The 24,126-nt window shown below is 44.2% G+C and overlaps 1 protein-coding gene across 6 annotated transcripts in view; it reads left to right on the top strand.

Moving 5' to 3' along the window:
- Positions 1-24,126, top strand: part of LOC147021131 (casein kinase II subunit alpha) — a 46,579-nt gene that overhangs the window by 8,852 nt on the left and 13,601 nt on the right. For 3 of the 6 annotated variants that reach the window (XM_085890927.1, XM_085890930.1, XM_085890928.1), the window contains exons 3-10: positions 3,892-4,003; positions 4,606-4,707; positions 5,849-5,908; positions 6,012-6,071; positions 7,479-7,562; positions 13,304-13,414; positions 23,129-23,230; positions 23,372-23,472. In XM_085890927.1, the coding sequence (XP_085747053.1) occupies positions 3,892-4,003; positions 4,606-4,707; positions 5,849-5,908; positions 6,012-6,071; positions 7,479-7,562; positions 13,304-13,414; positions 23,129-23,230; positions 23,372-23,472 (732 nt within the window). The remainder of the gene's footprint in view (positions 1-3,891; positions 4,004-4,605; positions 4,708-5,848; positions 5,909-6,011; positions 6,072-7,478; positions 7,563-13,303; positions 13,415-23,128; positions 23,231-23,371; positions 23,473-24,126) is intronic. The other 3 variants (XM_085890929.1, XM_085890931.1, XM_085890932.1) reach the window with 2 other exon arrangements.

Raw genomic sequence — 24,126 nt, 5'->3', positions numbered from 1 at the left:
GGGTGCAAAAACACCAACCTTTCCGAAGAAATCGGATCAAGAACGATTCATGCCCACTTCTGTTCCGTCCTATCAGCGAGCGTGGGGCGATTTGGCCCCGCCTCCAGGTGCGTCGGAGTATAATCGCTATATGCAGATTTGCGGATCAAAAATCATTCACGCCCACTTTTCCTCTGTCCAATGGGGAGCCAGCCAGAGGTGAAGGGTCGAAGGTGAAGGAGCGAAGCCCCGGGGGCTATAAAGGGCCGCGTTCGCTCGCCAAAAAGGCAGTTGAGTCAGTCAAGGAGTAGTTGAGTTGGAAAGAGTTGAGAGTTTCTGAGAAGAGGAAAGCAGTTGGACGCAGTTGGACGGAGTTGAGAAGAGTGGAGAGTGGAGAGTTGTGGCGGCGGCGAAGGCAGTCGAGAGGGCGCTCGTGTCAGAGTCGGGGAGCTGCGGAGAGGGGAGGCCGGTAACGCGACCGAGGTCGCGGTGGAGACGCTCGTCGCGGGACCCAAGCCAGCGAGATATCCTCATTCCCCCGAGCATCAACAACCCCCTCCTGTTTCCCCCCGCGCTGAGATAGTGTGAGAAGGGGGCCCCGTTCCCACCCCATTCCAGGCAGTGCCAGCGAGGCCCGCGGAGTCGGGGCGCCACCGCCATTTTGCGGCTCATCACCAGATGGGTAGGCTCGACGCGGTCTCGGCCCCAGGCCCGTCTGCCCCCCTCATCGTTGAGGGTGGTCCCTTTTTCTTTTGCTTTGAGTATATGTGTTGTCGGCGCCGTCTGTGAAGTAAAACTGTATAAGTGTTGCCGTGTGCTCGGTAGTAGATCTGCATTGTGTTTCTCTTTTACATTTGCTTTTTGTGCAGAATTGTCGTGTCACTTTTACATTTGCTTTTTGTGCAGAATTGCCGTGTCACTTTTACATTTGCTTTTGGTGTATAATTGTAAATGTGTGCTTTCCGTTTGCCGCGGAATAAATGTGCTTTATGTTGAACTGTTTCTCCCGTTTCGCTTCGTCTTTTCTCGAATTGAATCTCCATCTTACTTCACGTAAAGGGTTGGTCGTGGGCTAAAAACGCCCGATAATTAATCGAACCGTCGAGGTTGACGATAACACCGCTCGGTTATCCCGATAGTACGGAACGGGTCGCTTAAAGTGGCCCGTGTCCGAAGTCGACCTGCGGCGAGGTGCGATCGCCCGGTCTACCCTCCGTGTGGGTACTTAGGTAGGTCGAATTTGGCGAGCAACCCTATCCCACGCGGGGGGCCGATTGGCACGATCGTGGTGAGGCCGAAAGGCCCACCCGTGAATAGTTCCCGGCGTTAGTCCGAGAGGGTCACGACGGGATTGTCCGTCCGGTGGGCGACGTGCCGCGATTCGAGTTACGTGGCCGCTCGCACGCCGGCGGGCGCGAATCCGCAACAATATGTATATATATATATATATATATATATATATATATATATATATATATATATATATATATATATATATATCTACATACATACACACACTACATATCGGCATGAAAATTTTTGAGCATCATCTCAGAATAAAATGGTCCACAGAAGAAAAAAAAAATTCATGACATCACTGGTCACATGATTTGGCAGCCATATTGTTTTTTTTTTAAAACCTTCAAAAATCCTCTTCTCTGAAGCGGCTGAACAGATCGAGGCAAAACTTTACACATATGACCACATTTCCATGAGGAACAAAAGGTTCACACACATGATATCAAAGGTCACTTGGTTTGGCAGCCACATTTGATTGAAGAAAATTATTAAATAACTTGTTTAAAGCTCATTAAAAATGACGGGTTGGAATTATTTTCTTCAAAATATTCAGGGACTTTAAGATTATAATGTTTTGTAGCAAGAAAAAGTGTTATTTTATAACTCTACATGTACAAATGTTACCATATTTTCTTTATCTTCTGGGGCCTTTCATTTTGAGGGTACAGCTTCGTGAACATGCCAAAGCCTGAAGCCTCGGCCTCGCGTTAGGTGTGCTTGTATCTTCTTTATTTATTAGACTTCGCACATTTGTAAAGAAACACTTATTTTACTCTGTGCGTGGTACACATCATGTGCAGTGTCACCTCCCTGCGCCTTGTATTTTTGTTGATTTTTTATATACACTTCTGTACATTGCCATTGAGGCCCGGTGGCAAGTCACCATCTATATTTCCAAAAGAAGAGATGTAATTACTCTTTAAGGGAAAATGTTTTTCAAGTTTTTATATTCTGAAAGATTTTATATTCAAAAGATTGGTCTTTAAACCCCTTCTTAAATCATCCTTTTGAAGTGGGACAGACATCACACAAACAAATACAAAAACACACATTGCGTTTTATCTGGTAGATGTTTTCTTGAGAACTGCTTAATCAATCGATGTGAAACTTCACAATTCTGATTTTGTCTGATGGTGAATACATGTTTTAAATTTAAACTTGATTGGACACGTGGTCTCGCAGGCAGATTTATTTATTTTTTTGATACTCTGTTCTTTTTTATTTTTATTTCTTTGTTTCTTTATTAATTTTTTTCTTTCTTCTAATTCTCTCATAAATTATGTAATCCACCAGTACACAAACACCACACAAAACTACACAAACACCACACAAAACAAGTGCTGGCGATGGTCTGCAATCTCGAATTGCTCTTTTCCTTGTTAACCTCCGCCATCGAAAATGGACGGAGGTTACTGTTTTCACCCCTGTCTGTTTGTTTGTTTGTTTGTTTGTTTGTATGTGAACAGTATTACGGAAAAACTCCTGGATCTCTCTGTCTGTCTCTCTCTCTGTCTGTCTCTCTCTCTCTGTCTGTCTCTCTCTCTCTGTCTGTCTCTCTCTCTGTCTGTCTCTCTCTCTGTCTGTCTCTCTCTCTGTCTGTCTCTCTCTCTCTGTCTGTCTCTCTCTCTCTGTCTCTCTGTCTCTCTGTCTCTCTGTCTCTCTGTCTGTCTGTCTGTCTGTCTCTCTGTCTGTCTGTCTGCCTGTCTCTCTGTCTTTGTCTGCCTGTCTCTCTGTCTTTCTCTGCCTGTCTCTCTATCTTTCTCTGCCTGTCTCTCTGTCTGTCTCTGCCTGTCTCTCTGTCTGTCTCTGCCTGTCTCTCTGTCTGTCTCTCTGTCTGTCTCTGCCTGTCTCTCTGTCTGTCTCTGCCTGTCTCTCTGTCTGTCTCTGCCTGTCTCTCTGTCTGTCTCTGCCTGTCTCTCTGTCTGTCTCTGCCTGTCTCTCTGTCTGTCTCTGCCTGTCTCTGTCTCTCTGTCTGTCTGTCTGTCTCAACGATTTCTTACTTATACTTGTCACAATGAGTTGACACACACTCGATATGTATGACATCGGTTACTCCAAAGCTTTAAAACTACAACCCCATGATGTCACAACATCATGCACTGCTGGCCATGATGATTTATCCAAAATAAGGAGCAAACTCGACATCCACCTCTCATTCACGTCCATCAACCTTTCTTATTGCTTCAAAACTTTAATAATAATGACAGTCTCATGCAGTGTGTTGGACTGCAAACAAATTCTGTACATCACGTCCCCCTCTTTCACCAATGAAGGCTGACATCAGAAACGTAAGCTTTTATTTAGATTCCCATGGCGGTTCGCACACCTTCAAGTTTAAACAGTTACTCGCCCCAAACCCCAAGCATTTTTTTTCTTCATTTTCCTTGTGCCAAATTGTGTAAAACGCTCGTAAGATTGCGAATCCATCGATCATCCAAATATGGTTTAAACTTTCTGCTCATGTGGTGGCTTCAGTGAAATCCCTTTCTGTGTCTTGGTTTGCATGATTTTTGTTTTCTTATAACTGCAAATAAAGTTATTTTCCTGAGTTGCATTTATTGAACTATCCCATTGCACCAGATAATATTGTCCATTGTACATTGTGGCATGCAGAAATCAGGATGATTATCAACTTGTGCGGAAACTTGGACGGGGAAAGTACAGTGAAGTGTTCGAGGCCATAAACATCACCAATAACGAGAAGGTCGTGGTAAAGATCCTCAAGGTAGGGTGCCTGTCTGTGTGTCTCTGTCTGTCTCCGCACGTCCACTTTAATATTCCTCGGTGGGCGGCCTTTGTATGGCCCCGTTGGGCAGCTTTTAATATAGCACCCATGGTGTGTAAAAGGGGTCACCGAACTAAACACCCCACCGAGGCTCCACATTGTTAATTTGAGTTTTTATTTTGAGGATCAAGATGTCATGTTTTTCCAAATTGAGCGTCGAAATTGCTCCCCATCACAGCTACGTTGCGATGCTTCAACGACCTGGATTGTCAATGAACCCTGACAGCTTCCAGTTCTAGCTTGTTTGCCATGATATTTCCTGATGTCTCCCTGAAGCATTCTGTGAGGTTGTCCTCCATCGCTCTGTTCTATAACGTGTGATGCTTGATATAATGTTGTGTGTCTTCACTTTCAATCTCCAAGTCTGACTTTCATTTTTGCTCTTTTTGGTGCCAGGGAAAATATCTCATGATGATGGAAGACATTTTTGATTGCATCATTTGTCAATGTGAAGATGATTGCTCAACCCTCAGCCTTTTCTTTCAAAATGCTGCAGAAAAGCACGATTTCTTGTACCAGTTTATCTTTCTTGTTCTGAACAGCCAGTGAAAAAGAAAAAGATAAAGCGTGAAATAAAGATTCTGGAAAACTTACGAGGTGGACCAAACATCATCAGCTTACTGGATGTGGTTAAAGACCCTGTGGTATGCATTTATTTAAATTTTATTTGCGATCTTGTGCTGTTTGCCCTCTTTTTTCCTTTGTACCTGCCTGCTCACCGACTTGCTCATAAGTCATAACCATGCGATCCTTTTCGATATCTCGTGTATTTGAGCAGAAAAACTAACTGAGCTCTCCCAGATTATATACGGCTATCAGGTTGCTGTTTTTTGTATGTTGAGCAAATATCTGTAGGTTCATCCATGTCTGCATTTTAATTTGCACATCGTTTGTGGTACCTTATGAAATGCTTTCTGAAAGTCTAGATATACGACACTTCCCTCATCCACCCAATCAGAACCTGCTTCATAGAGCTCTGACCTCTCTTTAGTAAATGCATGCTGACTGCCTTCAATTTGTTTATATGAGCAAATACAATCAGTCACTTCGCTGATGGGAATATTGAGGGGAGGTGAGTGGGAGAGGGAGTGGAGGAGGGGTGGGGGAGCTTAGAGGTGCTGAGGAAAGGAGGTGGCATGGAGAGCAACGTCTCACTAAATGTTGCTATACACTCCAGGAAGGGGGGGACGAGGAGGAGGGGGGTGGGAACGAGGAAGAGGGGGGAGATGGGGAGGGGTTTGTGAGGAGGTAAGCATGAGGGGAGGGTTTCTGGACTTGTGTTTGTTTGGGGGAAATGGGGGGATGGGTTCTTGACTTGTGTTTGGTCGTGGGACTTGTGAAGAAGGGGACAGGTAGTACAGGATTGAATGAAATGGGGTACGTTAAAACAGCACATGGAGACAGCCCGGGAGATGTCCATGGGGGGTGGAGTTCATGGTTTTGGAGTTATGGAGGAGACACACACACTGACTGACTGATGCACTGACACACAGTGGCATGTTTATTATTTTTTATTTATCCAAACGATTCCCCATCTGATCCATAATTAACTTCTCCAACATCTTCCCCAGAACTGAAGTTAAACTTACAGGTTTATAGTTCCCCGCTTCTTCTCTGGAACCTTGAGGCAGTAGCTAAATTGCAGTTGTTTATATCAATAGACTCTATTCAGTTGTTTTGAGCAGAGGATTTGCTGCTTTTATTTACTCCGCAGTGTGTCTTGAATGCTGTACACGATGTGGTTTTGTTCCTGACAGTCTACCTTGTTTTTTTTTGTCTCTTTAGTCAAGGACACCGGCTTTGGTATTTGAACACGTCAACAACACAGATTTCAAGGTCCTGCAGGTTTTGGACTTAACCAAATATGTTTTCCACATTAATTGTGCCGAGGAAATGCTGCCATTATGTTGAAATCGCTGCCGAGACAGACCCATGTCTTCTTTTGCAGCAACTTTATCAGACGTTAACGGACTACGACATCAGGTTCTACATGTATGAGATTCTAAAGGTGTGTTTCTTGTTGCAGTGAGTTGATGCCTTCCTTACATTATTGTAAGAAGGTTGTTGTAAAAGTGACAAGGGATGTACTGCCCTTTTGAATGTGACTAACTCCAAATTTGAGAATTGGCCGATTCATGCCATTTCCTGTAGTGTCAGCCAAACTTGCTTGGCATTAACATTTTCAGTATCTGTCTCCATAAACGTTCCTTACACTTGTTCTACTGTCCTATCATAGTTTATCGATTTGTCATGGTGGTTGAATTTCCCTTCTCCCTTAAACGCTTAACGAGCAGGAATTATTTGTCTTGCCTGTTTTCAAAGGGATGGGAGAGGTTGGTGTCCGTGTCAGTGTCCGCATGCAGAACAACTTCAATATACATAGCACCACTAGTGTAGGAAAGGGGTCGCTTGTGCAAATACCCCAGTGAGGTTCTGCATTGTTAAATGCTTTGTTGTGATTGTACAAAGCTCCTTGCTAACCAAACTAGTGTACATTGTACTCGTTGCACCCTTAGAAATCTTTAAACTTCAAAGTATTTATGAATATGCTTGAACACTTAAATTATCTGACACCGGTCACACACTGGAGCAAAATTTGTCTATGTAAATAAATGCCGAGCACTTAGCATTTATGGCACTTGGGTATCACCAATGAGTTTCCTTGAGTTCGCCTCATGATCAAGTCTATGTTTTAGGAGACTCACCTGTGAATACCCTCCTGTTATCGAACTTGAGGTTAAACACTCAAAAAAAGGCGAATCCATTTATCTTTCTGCAGTTTTATTATTAAACAGGCTCTGGGGCATTGTGGTTAGAACGTCCGCTTTGAGTCGGGGAGCTCAGCGGTTCTAACCATGGCCGCGTCATACGAAAGACTTAATGAATGCTACGTACTGCTTCCTTGCTTGATGTCCAGCATTTAGAGGATAGAGCACGGATAAACCCCATCGGTGGGCATCCGTTGGGGAGGGAGATTGCTTCCTTAATATTCCTCATTTACTGCAGAGGGAGAAGCTCCACCATTAGATGCCACCGCTGGCACTCAGCAAATTCCAGGAAGTTGTCCCCAAAGTCAATGTGTGTGGCCTTCCATGAGCCTTAGTCTCTTTGTAAAAAGAAATAATGCAAAATGTATTGTCTCGATGCTTTGAAATTCGCCCCAATAACATGGTCAGTGTTCACATCAGCGTGCGCCCACATTACTGGTTAACATCACACATACATTGTTGGTCAAGTTGTTCTGGCATGTTGCTGGCTTTAAATCCTCAATGTGCTCATTATCTTCACAAGTGGTTGAAAATGGAAGGGGTCAATACTTTTCAGCCAAAAACATGACTTCATCTGAGTTTTATTTGTTTCTCATGCAAATTTGGAGCATTTCTCATGCAGTGTTTTTCTGTTAATTGTTCTTCAGGCTCTGGATTATTGCCACAGCATGGGTATCATGCACCGCGATGTAAAACCTCACAACGTCATGATTGATCATGAAAACCGAAAGGTCAGGCTGTCTGTTTTGCACTGCAGCACATCAATTTAACTTGTGATTGTTTTTATATTCCTTGTGCAATGTGCATGTTAAATGAGATTCAAAGGTTTCTACTGCTCCACGCAGATTTAAATGTATATTTTATTAGTCTTGCCCAATGGGGTTGCGAGACTATTGTAACGCATCAAAATCTCTCTGTCTGTCTGTCTGTCTGTCTGTGTGTGTCCACGTCGATGTCTTTGCTTAAATAATTTTTTTCTCTCTTTCAACCGCTTGTCCGATCAATGCGAAACTTTAAACATTGGAGGGACGCCCCATGGAGAATATTTTATTGATAACTTTGATGTCATCGGTCACATAGTATAGCAGCCATATTGGATTAAAGGAAAAATATTGGACAACTCCGAAACCACTCGATGAAAGAAATTGAAACTTGGCATATGTCGTCAACTCCCCCATTGGGTACATACAGTGATAACGATGTCATCAGCCATAATTGGTTGAATCGAAATCCTGATCCGAACAATCTGAAAGTTCATACATCTGAACTATGTCCCAATGTGAGTGAGTAAGTTTATTATATCATCGGTCACGTGGTCTGGTGGTCAAATTGGATTGAAAATGAAAATGTTTAAATAAAAAAATCTTCTCCAGAACTGCTTAACAGATCGATGCAAAACTTCATATCTATGATCAACTAGCCATGGGGAATGGAGTTTGAATTTTTTTTTTCTTTCATATTCTTCTTCATTGATGCAATTTAGCCTCAATGTACACTAAAGTGGTCGTTAAATAGCATAATAAGGCTACAGATAATGGCAATACGTGTGACATAATCGGGTGCATCGATAATGCAGGTGTATGGGCCATAATAGCAGTATGTTCAGTTAACGATGGTATTTTTGTTCAGAGTGAGCGTGCGAGTCGAGACTATGTGCTCCACTGAGTGCCATTCTCGTTGATATAGTTATTGCAATTAATTTGCATTCCAATAGCGCTGTGGTTCGTGAATTGACAAAATTAACAACACTAACCATTCCATTTGCTAATGAGTTCATCGCTGGCCTGGGGGAGAGTTTTATTCTGAGTCTGAAAGATTTATGTGATGAGCAAATCAAAATGATTAACATTGAGTTATTTTTGTATATATTGCTGCGGACTCGGGGTTTGGGGATTGCCATCGCGAAGCCCAACCCCGCAGTCCAACCCCCAAAATCTGGCTCAGGCCAGGAGACCCTAGAGCCCATCACACTCTCGCTGCAATGCTTATAAATGCCTGGAGATGCCAGTGTTTTGTGCCTTTATTTAATTTCAGCACACGTTTTAAAACCAAAATGCAATAAGCCCCAAGATTCTCTCAACCCAAGCCGAATCCAAAAATTTAAATTGTTTAATTGAACTCAGCAGCAGCCCTGACCGCCAGAAAAAGTGCCAATCCGCCCAACCCGCACACTCCTTGTGACACTCCAGGCTCAAAACACGGCACAACATAACCACCTTCAAACCACAGGACAATCACCTTTGGGAACTTATCACAACCACCCATTGTTTATTACTTCATGTGAGATTGAGGAGAGATAGGAAGGAGGCGGTGGGGGAGTGAGGACAAATGAAGGAATGGAGGGATGGAAAGTGAATTCACAGTAAGTTCCACAATTGTTTATGCACGCATGATACTCCAATCTTAGAGTGAACATGAGGTGTAAGGAATGAATGATGAATAAATGAGTTTCCACCTGCTGTTCCTTCGTCTGCCATTACATTCCCTGCAGCATCTGCAATGAGCTTAACAACTCTCCTTTAATAACCTCCAAAGTACTTCACTAGGCGGTGCTCAGCATGACCGCTTCAAGGTGAACGTTACATTATGCACTCTTGTCTTGTTTCACTAAGCCAACGGGACACACATTTATATGTACTTAATTTACATCATCACCTAACATTGTCTTGAATGTCAATTTGTAATTTTATTTTCAAAAACAGGTATGATTAAAAAAAAAAAAAAAAAAAAAAAACAATTACAAAATTTTACATCGCCGCCTACTGTCTTGCCATAGCTTACAAACATTGCTTTGATCCATCCATCCATCCATCTTCCATCCATCTATCCATCCATTCCCTCCATCCATCCATCCATCCATTCCTTCCCTCCATCCATCCATTGATTCCATCCATCCATCCATCCATCCCCTCCCTCCACCCATCCATTGATTCCTTCCCTCCCTCCATCCATCCATTGATTCCTTCCCTCCCTCCATCCATCTATTGATTCCTTCCCTCCCTCCATTCATCTATTGATTCCCTCCATCCATCCATCCATCCATTGATTCCCTCCCTCCATCCATCCATCCATTGATTCCCTCCCTCCCTCCATCCATCCATTGATTCCCTCTCTCCCTCCATCCATCCATTGATTCCCTCTCTCCCTCCATCCATCCATTGATTCCCTCCCTCCCTCCATCCATCCATCGATTCCCTCCCTCCCTCCATCCATCCATCGATTCCCTCCCTCCCTCCATCCATTGATTCCCTCCCTCCCATCCATTGATTCCCTCCCTCCCATCCATCCATTGATTCCCTCCATCCATCCGTTAAGGAGCAGCAGGCTTAGCACCGCACGACACTGCCGGGTGCAACACAGGCAGGTGGGGCCTGAACTTTGTTTGTGTTCGATGTATTTTTGATTGTGTTTAGCAGAGGGACAGTGCAGGTACTTTTGCCGTATATCGACATGGCTTTCAAATGAACATCCAAGTGGCTTAAGCACCCAAGCAAGCATTCCAACAAAACGGTTGATGAGGAATGGCAGGCTTAGCAAACAATTAGCGATATCTGATTTGTCATATACACCATGTACCCAGAATGTCAATCCTTGGCCAAATGAACATCTTTTAGTCGTCGGAACTGCTACAAAGGTCAATTATGCAGTTTAAATTTTGAAATTCGACTCTGGTTAAGAGACTAAGAGCTTATCACATGTGCGGAAATGAAATAAACCATGAACACTGGCGTTTTTGGGCATTTAGAAGCATTGCGATGCATCCAGCCATTTGTATGTCTGAAGATGAGGCATTTGATGATATGATTGAGGAAAGTGAAGCCAAATTTTTTTTTAGCACTTAATCGCGAAGAAACCATTGCAGTCTGTTCCAAGTCAAGGCATTGTTGAGTAGGCCAAACAAAATTCCGAATTAAGACCCCAGCAAACTGACAGATGGCTGATTTAGCAGCTGACCAAGATTGACGCCTTGATAAAGGGTAATTAAATAAGGAGGAGGAGAGGAGGAGATTGGGACCATACTCTGTGCAGAGCGTTGGTGCTGCTTAAGCAGTCTCCTTGGCTATTGGACACAATCCTGGACGGGTCGCCACTCCGACACGATATCAGCAAGCTGGCACTCGTTTTGCCGACCTCGGAAGAATGACAGGCCGAGTTAACCCCACCTGGAATTAATTCAACAGCTGAGCGGGATTTGAACAAGCACCAAGTTTTCATTCATGCATGAACTCCCTTGAAGTTCCCTTATTTTGCATGCAAAATTTGGGGCCACTAGGTTTCATGGTTGTGGAGTTATGGAGACACACTGACAGACTGACACACACTGTCATTTATTATTGTGCAAGCAAATACCACCTGTCGCTTTGCTGTCGGGAATACTGGGATTTATTCCTCCCATACTGGGAGGAGGGGTGGGGGTGGGAGAGTGAGGAGGGGTGGGGGAGCGAGGCGTGAAGAGGGGTGGGGGAATGGAAGGTAGACGTTTGGTGGAGCGTTAACTATGATTTATACTGTCTCATCAAAATGTTTCTTCATAGAATAACAGTGAAGATGGAATAAAATAATGTCTGAAATCCATTTTCCACTGGTCAAACTATAAATACTGCCCAGAGACAAATCCCGCCCAGATGCATCGGGAGACGGAGAGGGTGAGATAGATAGATGTGGGAGGAGGGTGCTGCACTGTATTGAGAGGGGGTAGAGCAAGGACGGGACAAAGACAAAGACAGAGAGAGAGAGAGGGGTGGGTCGAGAAGAGTTAGCAGAGAGAATGTTAAGCTTTAACGTGCGCGCGCGCACACACACACACACACACACACACACACACACACACACACACACACACACACACACACACACACACACACACACACACACACACACACACACACACACACACACACACACACACACACACACACACACACACACACACACACACACACACACACACACACACTTCAATGCAGTTTCAACTACTTCAACAACTCTTTACAAAGGCAATTCTCCTTTAAGAAAGGCAACTTTACACTCACGTTTTAATGCACCCCCTTTAACACGATTCATGCCACGAGTCAAAGTTAACATCTTGCAGCGTCCGTATGTACAATTAAATCCTTTGCCTTGTCAAAATGATTTATGAACCTTTCCGTATGGAAACAGACTTGTAGTTGAAGCGAGTATGTAAATGAACGGTCTTGCAGAGACGAACCTGCAGATTAGCGGTCAGCTTTGTGTATGGAGTGAGTGAACCCCGCAGGAATGATCGCGCAGTATTGATATCTCACCACATCTCCAGCCAAAGCACGAGAAGGCACAGGGAAGAGGGAACGATCTTGGCACGTAGCCCAGAGAATGTCGGTGTGAGGTGTCAGCATGGAGCTATTTCACACTCCGAGTACTTTGTTGGCTCTTCGTGAGCACAACGGATCTGCCAGTAGGAGTGAATCCGCTCACCGACAAGGTGCACTGTATCAATCAATCAGGTCTGTTGTCACTGTGGGCCCAATGATGCAAGCTCACGATGCCATCGCAGCACGTCTCCTGCTGTGCCCAGCACTCTGCCGTTCCAAGGCTCCGTATGCTTCCAGAGCTCGATCTCTGGTTCACCTCCAAGACCTCCTCTGGGTCACTTCTGCTTTTCCTTCTCCTGAACGCTCATCGCTTCACCTTTTTATGGCACTCACGCAGGGTCAATCTCAAAGCAAGGTGACACACTGTCTGAATCCAAAGATTGACCAAAGCTTGACCATTGGTTCAGAGCGTTGTTTTCCATAACAAATCTTTCACCCATTTCATTTCATATTAACGCAAGAGTGAATGCCCCTGTTGACCGAACCATGAAGCCTCAACACAAGTCATCTTCAAAGTTCTGTTGACAATCCATCTATGTGTTACGATGCCTATGATGCATTCAGTTGTCTGTACATGCATCCTTTCACACCGTAACCACCATATTTATTTAATTCATTGTAACTCGAGTTGCCTTTCTCACAGAACACTTAACATTTCCCAATAATATGTGGATTCATGCAGGATTTATATTTATCCGTAACATCTCCACACAGAGAACACAGAGTATGTGCCCGATAAAAGAACTCTGCTACTCGACATAAGATAAACAACAAATCAGCTTTAAAACAACAACAAAACAAAAAAACAATGCAGCTTACTCCCCACAGTCTACATTCTACAAGAACAATTACCATGGTTATTCTGCTTTGGGGATTTGCTATGGCGCACCATCGACTTTGCTCTAGTTATTTTGTCCTTTGCCGCATTGGCATCTACTACTTGAAACGGTGTAAGCTCGTGCCCATGGATTTTATAGGTGAGATTACGTCATGAGAAAGCTTTGTGGGATTGACTTTTGTTACCTGATGCAGCAGGAGACTGGTATTGTCTGTAGAACAGTTGTGCAAACAGTGCATGCACTTTGTGTCAATGTTCTCTTCCCCCACCCCATCTCCTGCAGCTTCGATTAATTGATTGGGGCCTAGCCGAGTTTTATCACCCGGCACAGGAATACAATGTACGTGTCGCTTCTCGGTATTTCAAGGGCCCAGAGTTGCTTGTGGACTACCAGGTCTGTGTTACTACTTTTCTCCATCACTCGTTTACTTGTTTGTTTCATTAACATTATTATCATCTTCTGGCGGTTTGTTCATATTTTCTTCATGCCATGTCGATTGAGATAGATTTAGCGTAACGCTTCCACAAATGGAAATGTGTTTCAAGTACCGTATTTTCTGGTGTATAAACCACGGTCGTGTATTAAGCGCACCCCTGTTTTTCACCCTCAAAATAAAAAAAATAAATAAAAACTTTTCCGGCGCATTAACCGCACCCGTTTTTCACTCTCAAAATAAATGAAGATATTGAACATTTTATTTTCTGATCTAGATCTAAATATTGTTACGGATCTGGAAAACATTTGCAACCAACATACAGGTCCCAAAAGTCAGTTATTCCGTTAAGTACGTGTGAGACAGGTCCCTTCCTTTTGTTTCGTGGGAGAATTAAATGTGTGCGCTGCGACGGCTTAGTTAGGTTAATAAATCGCTTTCTTTTATTTTTACATCCCCCATTGCGATCCACTGTACCATCGCGCTTGCGCCCTCGGTTCGCGGGCCACAGCGCATCTTTGCCTGAGACGGATTCCCGAGGATGTTCGAGGCAGCTTCACCACCATCCACCTTCCACAAACGTTCCACACGCAATCGTGGCATCACCACCATCCACCTTCCTCAAACACGCGTGGAGGGGAGGGGCGGTTTTCTCCTGGCATGGCCGAAATCCCGCCCAGGAAAGCTATGCCCTTCGGATCCTGACCAATTAGAGGCGGACAGCGAGGTGTTTTTCACCAAGAGCCCCTCCCCGTGGGGGGAGGAGATGTATCTCCGAGACTCTCGGAATGAGCGAGTGAGTTGGTTCACGGTGCCTGAGAGGAGCAGCTGAGTTGGTTCACGGTGGCTGAGAGGAGCGGCCGAGTTGGTTCACGGTGGCTGGGAGGAGCGGCCGAGTTTGTTCGCGGTGGCTGTTGAGAAGAGTTCTGTTGACTCCGACTATTCGCCACACGAGCCACGAGTCTTGCACAAACTCCCGGACTGTGCCCCGACGACCTTTAGCAGGTGCCGCATTACAGAGACTCCCTTCCTTCGACGACCAGTTACCCACGAACTCTGACCCCCAGCTTGTCTCTCTTCACGGCTGCGAGGGTCAAAAAAGACTCTGGGGGTTCTTTTCTTTTTGTGCGTGTGTCTGCGTGTGGGCCCGTCTTTAAGTAGAACTGTGTAAGTGCTTGAATCCTTGTAAATATTCCTTGCATATTCGCGTTGAGTCTTGCTTGTTTATTTTCACTGTTAATAAACCTTTATTAGAAATGTTCCCAGTTCGTTTCTGTCCCTTCTTACATTGGTCCAGCATGGTCAGGGTCTGAGTATAAGCGGGGTTTCATAGCCGGGACGTTCTGGGCAGGCCCCGCTCGACTGCAACGTGCCGGAAAGGTAGGTGGAAAAGCGGTCGTTGGTAGTGTGAACTTACTGCTGCCGGGAGAGTAAATCCGGTTCGACCAGGCATTCCGAGGGCGTGGATCCCTGGTAGACGAGATTGCATGGATACTTAGGTGCTTTGGCTCGAGAGAAATATCCCGATGCCACGCGATCTAGATATTGGCGACCACGGTCGGTTCTGCGACCCACGGCTCACGGAATTATCCGGAGCAACGGCCTACAATTCCAGGGAGTCTGGTGGAGACGACATAATTTTCCCCACCTAACGGTCGTTCTTGCCACCGACCCTCGGCCCTCAACAATGTTGATTGGATTCGCTATATATATATACACGAGATCTACCTTATTGTCGGGTTTTCCGGCTGTGTGTGTGTGTGTGTGTGTGTGTGTGTGTGTGTGTGTGTGTGTGTGTGTGTGTGTGTGTGTGTGTGTGTGTGTGTGTGTGTGTGTGTGTGTGTGTGTGTGTGTGTGTGTGCGCAACGCGAGGCTCCACAGCACGAACCAGCGAACCGATTTCGATGAAACTTTGCCAAAAGGTGGAATATATACTGGGAATGTGCGCGTTTGAATTTCGTTGCTGTGCAGCGGCCGAAAAACCGCGTACAGTATTTTCAATACTTGTCCTTCAGTTTTGAATGTAGAGAAACGAGACTTCGTAATTAAACACTTCGAGATATTTAGAAAATTTTACTCGAGCCGATTTTTAATTGAGGTTTTATTTTTCAAATGGTAGTCCTTCAAAAATCCGGTGTCTATTTACCGTCATTTAAGCTGTGTATACAATGTTTGTAAGGAACTACACTGTCGTTCCACCTTCGATCTCTCCTCGATCCAAACGTTATTGACCAAAGTGAAAAGGATCCAAAATAAATGGAATCACCGGCATTTCTATCTTTGTGGATTTCTAATAATATGTTTATTTATTTACCGAAAACGATTCCACGACCCACACACGACCTTAAATTATTTATTTATTTACCAAAAACAATTTCATGATCCACACACCACTTTCAATTATTTATATATTTACTGAAAACGATTCCACGACCAACACTCCGCCTCCAATTATTTATTTATTTTCCGTAAACGATTCCACGACCCACACACCGCCTTCAATTATTTATTTATTTACCGAAAACGATTCCACGACCCACACACCATCTCCAATTATTTATTTATTTGCCGAAAACGATTCCACGACCCACACACCACCTCCAATTATTTATTTATTTGCCGAAAACGATTCCACGACCCACACTCCACCTCCAATTATTTATTTATTTTACGTAAACGATTCCACGATCCACACACCACCTTCAATTATTTATTTATTTACCGAAAACGATTCCACGACCCACACACCACCTCCAATTATTTATTATTTAAAGTTGGAGTGGCGTAGGAAAGTGGGTGTGGCTTATGGAAAGTGGGCGTGGCTTATGAAAAATATTGTGTGGCTCAGGAGGTGTGGTCAAACAAGAGCATTGAGAGAAGCTTATCAGTGTGTGTGTGTCTGTCTGTCTGTCTGTCTGTCTGTCTGTCTGCAACGCGAGGCTCCACAGCACAAACCAGCAAACCGATTATTTTTCAAATGGTTGTCCTTCAAAAATAGGGTGTCTAATTACCGTCATTTTTTATGAGGAGTGCCAGTTGGCAAAATACTCAATAGGAAAAATCTTGCCAGGCAGAGGAACAATTGTATGTGAACCAATGGCAATGAATCTTCGTCGGTGGATTGGTCAGAATGAAAAGCATCGTATCCAGCGCTTCGATCCTCGCGAATCCCTCGTCGCCTACCGGCTTGTACATTATATTTGTACGGAACATAGTATCAACATGTTTACTCCCATGTCCACTTAATTTGGTCTGTCTTATTCTCATTTTCAAGAAGTTGAATACCTAGTGCAGGGGCATATGTTGAGATACATGGTCATGTTTGCAAACGATGTTAATTTATGTTGTAAGGATTTTTTTGTGACTACAGGAATATATTGATATTGAAAAATCTTGATGCCAATTTTTTTATGCATGTTTAGTGTAATTTTTTTCCAGAAAATACTAGATGACAGTGATCGTGTTATAACAAAAAATTATTTTTTCAAAACTTAATTATAAGTATGTCATATAGCACCTTAAATTGACCAGTGAGATGTACAGAGTAATTTTGGCAGTAAATTTATCATGCTACTTATCTTGCATAAATTGTTATACATTTTAAAATATGGAAAATATAGTGTATTTTCAAATTTATTGAACAAAATTGGTGCATGCCGCTTGGCCAACTTAAGTGTTATATTTTATATTATTTCAGAGTTCATCATTATAGTTCATCATCACTGTCATCTGAATCAGAGGCTGCTGATTGTTGAGTGTTCTCACAGTTGTCATCAGATGCCTCACAAGTGCACATCTCTGTACATACATTTGCTCGCTTGCAGGAACAACGTGCCGTTCTGCACATTTGTTTGACACATTTGCACCTCACAAGTTCCAGCACAGCCTTTGGTGCAGGTAGTAGATGGGTTATCACTGTCCTGTATAGGTTGGTCTCTAATGTCCAACCATATACTGATGGTTCTGGTAGTTTGGGTTTGGCTATTTCATCATGGTACCACACCATAGCCTGATAATGAGCTCGCTTGATGTGTTGTTCCAGTGCTCCTTTTGTAGGTGGCAATTTCTTGGATTCTGCAAATGAGTTCACATTCTTGGGTATATGTGTCACTTGCCTTTGGGTTTTCACTTCATACATTATGTTCTGTGCAATGTTGATGGTTGCTCTATCAATGTGGTTTGCACTTTCATCAGCCAAGGACATGGATGGCCCTTCTAACACCCATCGGAGCAGTGCTGTCAAGGATGCTGGGACGTTATCAACTCCACTACCACTGCTAAGTGATCTGTCAAAGACCCATGGCGTTTCTCTGCCATGAAGAATGTCCTTTCGAAGAGTATTCGCACATTAAAAAATGCTTTTCATGTTCTATTCCATACTTCGGGAGTCACTTTCCTTTCTAATGGCAGAATCTTTCGTAGTCTTGGAGCATAACATTTCAGATCGTCTCTCACTGGGAAGTGAGAATTCAACATTTTCAAGGTGTGTCTTGATCAGATCTTTAACATGTTTATTCTGAATCAATTTTCCTCCTACCACTCCATGCATTCTGCGGATGCCAATGTTGGTGTTGGTGACATCATTCATTGAAACAATGTTGCCAGAGTGAAGTACATTTTTCAATACATTGAAGAACTCGATGTCGGCAAGAATAGTCCTTTGGTTCTGATCCACTTGGTGAGGATTCAACGTTTGTTGCTGTGGTTGATGCTGTACATGTTTCACGTAGCAGGGGAGATGATATTTTACATCTATGGCCCGAGCGTCATTTGGTGATATGGCTTGTAATCGAACCTTCATTATCACAGATTTGGACAGCGTCGTAGATTTTTTTTCCAACGTCAAATGAACACACTTCATGCAATTGTTTTGTCGTTCCATCTCCACTACAGAATATACATTGCATCTTGTTATGTGAGACTGATGATGATCGGGTGAATGGCTTCGTTCCTGTTATGGCATCTGAACACGGTGAGTTATCATCACATTTTGATGCTTGGGAAGATGACGGACGGCCTACTGGAGATGATAGCAGAATGGCAGAATCTTTGGTGGCTGTACTTTTCTGAAATCGCATCTTCGCATGATCAATTTTGAGCTTATGCACAGTCTCTTGAAAGCACTCCCTGTGCCAAGACGCCCCATATGATTGAAGATCTGATGCATCAACATCCACGAGTCTGCTGCTCAATGGTAGATAACCAGGATCACCATAACCTGCACGCTCATGAACACTGTCCAGGAACTTGTCATATGAGGTGGGATTGGCAACCAGTTGTCCACCTGGAACTTGACACTTCAGACATATTGCATAGTTTGTCTCTGAAGTTACACGAGGATGCTTGGAATGAGGTTTGTCCATTTTGATTTCATAGAGATACCTCAATTTTTATGATTAGTGGTCTGGTACAGCATATGTAAGTACATCTGAAATAAACAGAAGCAAGAAAGGTAAAGCAAACTTGTTAACCAAATGCACATAATGATTGTATTGGCATGACTGTGTGATTTATGCACGAGTATTATGATTAATATAACTGCGACGTCATCCACTCTCTGAAAGATAAAGAAAATTGTGAATCTTATGCACAAAATTATTGTAAGGGAATTAATATTGTTGCGAATTCGCGCCCGCCGGCGTGCGAGCGGCCACGTAACTCGAATCGCGGCACGTCACCCACCGGACGGACAATTCTGTCGTGACCCTCTCGGACTAACGCCGGGAACTAGTCACGGGTGGGCCTTTCGGCCTCACCACGATCGTGCCAATCGGCCCCCCGTGTGGGATAGGATTGTTCGCCAAATTCGACCTACCTAAGTACCCACACGGAGGGTAGACCGGGCGATCGCACCTCGCCGCAGGTCGACTCCGGACACGGGCCACTTTAAGCGACCCGTTCCGTACTATCGGGATAACCGAGCGGTGTTATCGTCAACCTCGACGGTTCTGATTAATTATCGGGCGTGTTAAGCCCACTACCAACCCTTTACGTGAAGCAAGATGGAGAGTCAATTAAAGGAAAGACGAAGCGAAACGGGAAAAACAGTTCAACATAATGCACATTTATTCCGCGGCACACGGAAAGCACACATATACAATTACAACAATTATGCACCAAAAGCAGATGTTACAAAAGAAACACAACAATGCAGATCTACTACCGACTACGCGAGCACACGGCAACACTTACACAGTTTTACTTTACAGACGGCGCCGACAACACATATACTCAAAAGCAAAAGAAAAGGGCCACCCTCAACGACAAGGGGACAGACGGGCCTGTGGGCCGAGAGACCGGGTGGAGCCTACCCGTCTTGTGATGAGCCGCAAATGTGGCGGCGGTGCCCCGACTCCGCGCTCCTTCGCGGGTTTCGTTGGCACTGCTTGGAGTGGGGTGGGAACGGGGCCCCCTTTTTGCACTATCTCAGCGCGGGGGGGGGGGGGAGGTTGTTGATGCTCTGGGGAAAGAGGATAGCTGGCTTGCTTGGGTCCCGCGACGAGCGACTCCGCTGCGACCTCGTCGCCGACCGCCGTCTTCCTTGCCTCGGACCCGAGGTATCCGGTCCCCGACAGCCTCCGAACCCCGACAGACTGACTCTCCTCCAGACCCAACTTGACTGCTGCTGCCACACTTCTTCAACTCGCCCGAGCCCAAAACTCACTAAATTCGCCCCGCGCTCGGCGCTTTATAGTGGTGTAGGAGATCCCATATGCAAATTTCTGGATCAGAACGAGCTCGGGGGTGGAGCCACGCTCGCCCATTGGACGGAGAAAAAGGGGCGTGAACCTCCCCTGATCCTCGAATTTGCTTATATCGATTCTACTCCGACGCGCCTGGAGGCGGGGCCAAACCGCCCCACGCTTGCTGATTGGATGGATCAGAAGTGGGCGTGTATCATTCCTGATCCGACTTCTCCTCGGAAAGGCCGCACTTTGTACCCGCGGCTCGGCGCGCGCCCTGTACGAGTCCAGGACAGCCTGACGCTCGGTGCCCACAAGCGGTGCGGGAATGCCGCAGAAGGAGAGGCGAAGGTTGTGGAGGGTCCAAAGTGCTGGTCCATGGCCACGGTGACGCTTGGAATGGCGGTGATGCGATGTTTCCGGGAGCGAGCTGTGAAGGTAAAGGTCGTGGCTGTTGGCGTTGTTGTTGTTGTGAAGCGGAGTTGCGGTTGGTGGTTGTTGTGTGATGGCGGTTGAGATGTGGTTGGTTCAAAATAAAGATAGAACAGAAAAACGGCTATCTTAAAGGGTCGCAGCCCGAATGAATCACATTTATTCCCTCAAAACAACGGGTTTGGGCTAACTACACATGTACTTACAGAGATATCTCACCTACGGGACCTGAATGGTGGTTTGCGAATTTCCTCAACCGCAACAATATATAGTTTATATAGCTGCGATGTCTATTTTCTAAAAAATGTATAATCAGCAAATAGTAATATAGTAATTTATTTATTTATTATCTGCTAAAGATATCCAATCAAACAACTTCTGAAATGGGATTCCTCATGATCAATAACTGTAATTTATTACAACAAATAGACTGTGTTGTTATCTCAACTAATTTTTCATATATATTTGCCAATTAGTTGAATTTCATGATTTAGAGGTGGCCATCTTGGATTTTACGGTACCATTTAATTAAACTATGGTATGTATAAATTCTGACATTTTCATTGTATACCATGGTCCACACCGATCATTTTGAGGTGCAACATGATGTGGTTCATCAAAGATATTAAAAAAATCATGTCAAACATTTTGCTGAATCGGTCAATTATATGTTCTGATGTATATACCTGAAAAAAAACGTAGTCAAATATCTCTAAAAAAATTGGCACCAAAGATTTTCTTGTTCAGTGGGACATTCTGAGTCAGAAAAACTTTGGTGCCACAAATTAACATAATTTGCCAACATGCAAACATATGCCCCTGCACTAACCAAGAAGTTTTTATTTTTCTTTCTTATTCTTTAATTTTATAAAGCGGATTTTTTTTTTGTTACTATAAAAAGGAAGAAAAGGGATTCATACCGGTATCATACATATTTCTTGTGGATTTTTGGCCCAGAAAAGGGCCGTTTGGGTTTGATGAAACTTTTCAGCTAAACCCGAGGAAACCCTCGTCGATGCGTTCCTCGTCAAAGACGGCACATCAGGGTAGAGCAAGTCCCCATTGCTGTCCACATCGCGGTCACCGTCATTTGCAACCTCCTCCTCCCAAATGATGTCGTCCTCTGTGCCGTCCATGTTGTTGAAGATGCAGTATTTCAGAAATGCTCGCTTGATGATGTCCGACGGTTTATCCTCCCACACCTTGACAATCCAACCACAGATCATCGGAAGGTCAACCTTTCTCATCCTCCCACTCTTGGTGTAGGTCTTCTCCCCACTCATTATCTAGTCGAACCAGCAGCGACGCAGCCCGTCCTTGAATGGCTTGTTGATGGACACATTGAGGGGCTTGCAGGAGTGATGTCATCCCGCCTGGGATGATGACGAGATCAGTTTTGGTCCGACGGAGCAGCGCTTTGGTGTTGTCGCTCTTGACAACTGAACACATCCAGGACTAGCATGCTCCATCGTCAGGAGAGACCGCCATCCGGCCTACTACCCAGACCGTGCGCACCCAGTCCTGGACCAGTCCCTCATCTATCAACCCCTTCTGCTGCGCACGAACAATGATGCCGGCTGGAAACTTGTCTTTGGGCATTATCTTCCTCTTCAATACGACACACACAGTAAACTTGCCACCATCTGCAGTGCAGGCGAGCATGACGGTGGATCTGTCCTTCTCGTGATCAGTGGTGTTTATCATCACATTGCGCGCAAGCTTATTTGAGGTGGTTGCTCTGTTAGTGGACTCCAGCTATTGTGAATAATTATTCTTTTGATGTGAGACCAGATGTTCTTCTTTTGTTTTTAATGGCATTTTCAGAACCGCGGAGCTCTATATGTCACGCACCTAAACTTCTGGTGTTTCCTGGTGTCTCCGGACGTGCCTTTATTTGATTTCCGCACACGGTTAATAAAACGCTGTACAAACTCTTAACCTGAACCAGTTTTCCAAATTTAAACGGTGGAATTGAGCTTAACAGCAGTTCCGACTGCTTAAAAATGTGTTCATTTGAAATATAATTTAAAATCAGCATTGATTGTTTTTAAGACTGATTTTATTTTCCCATACCTGTATGTTAACTGCACCACCAACTTTTACCTTTTTTGCCGATAAAATGGCATTTATACACCGAAAAATACAGTAATTGAATGTTTTAAAAGATTGAAATTAAATTGGTTTGTATTCCGATGATGGTTGAAATAGTATGGAAGTAACTCCAACGACTCCACTTAGGTGTGATACATTGAACCTGAGCAATGAGACCTAGACCTGACTGACTGCACTGTTTGTTGCTGATAGTCATGATGATGCAAATCGGCTACTTTAATTGACCTTTAAAGTGTTATTAAAGCGATGAAGAGACTATAAACATTGAATTGCATTGTCAGATCACTTCAGTACTTTGCTGTCATTCTTTTGAAGTGGGTTTACCGCATGGTCTGACTTCCTCCATTTAAACCTTTTTTTTTTAAAGTGTTGAATGTGGTGACCATTTGTGGGGCTGCTCAACCCGATTATGATCCTTGCTGTTTAATTTCCTTTGTTTTATTCCAGATGTACGATTACAGCCTGGACCTGTGGAGTCTGGGTTGCATGCTTGCCAGCATGATCTTCCGAAAAGAACCATTTTTCCATGGTCATGACAACTACGATCAGGTTTCACTTCTTTCTTTCTTTCTTTTTTTTCCTTTGCACCTCGTTTCAATACCTAGTGCAACTGGTTACTTCTGTGGATTATCTTTACTTTTTGGGATTCTTTATCCCCCCCCCCCCCCCCACTTCCCACTTCCTCCTCAGCTCGTTCGAATTGCAAAGGTTTTGGGTACTGAGGATCTCTATGACTATATTGATAAATACAACATTGAGCTGGACCCTCGCTTCAATGACATACTTGGCAGGTACGCGTTGCGGGTGTCTCCCCCCCCATATACTTCCCCGTGTGCTGCTGCAGTTGTTTAAGTTTGATAGTCTTTTTTTTTGTGTTCACTTTGATAGATTTCATGTTTGAATTTTGAAAACTATTCTGCTTATTTTGAAGCACCTGAGTGTTTAATTCTTTGTTGAGATCTGTTGTGCATGGTTTATAGTTTTGTGACTGTACTCACTTTATTTTGTTTGTTGGGCTTAAAGTTGCATGTGTGCATGTGCTGGTTTTCGCATTGAGTGACATGCTCACAGGTCAGAGTCATGTTTTTTTTGTTTGTTTGTTTGTTTCCTTTGTTGTTGAATAGTGATAAATCAGTGGGCTTTTGACTTGGCACTGTACTGGTACCTGCAGCATGTTTTAATCCGGCCCCCGTGGTGATTTTTTTCTTCAGTATTTTAAGTAGGTGTTATGTAGGAAGTAGTAGTAGTAGGCCTCCGTCGGTCAATGTTGACCATGGACGGTGATGTGCCCTAGTTGTCGTTTGAGGCCGTGGTGACGTCATGGCTGAAACGGCGTTGGCCATGGCTGATCAGTCCAATTCGGGAGTGGCAGTCTCTGCCGCATCAGGTGCAGGTATGGGTGGTCTCAGGGTTGTCTCCACAGGAGCGCGTCTTCTGTCTGGCTC

The sequence above is a fragment of the Eptatretus burgeri genome, chromosome 8 (assembly GCF_056783735.1).
Source record: "Eptatretus burgeri isolate ZD-2024b chromosome 8, Ebu_testis_v1, whole genome shotgun sequence".
Taxonomy (NCBI): Eukaryota; Metazoa; Chordata; class Myxini; order Myxiniformes; family Myxinidae; genus Eptatretus; species Eptatretus burgeri.
This window is presented reverse-complemented; position numbering and strand designations above follow the sequence as displayed.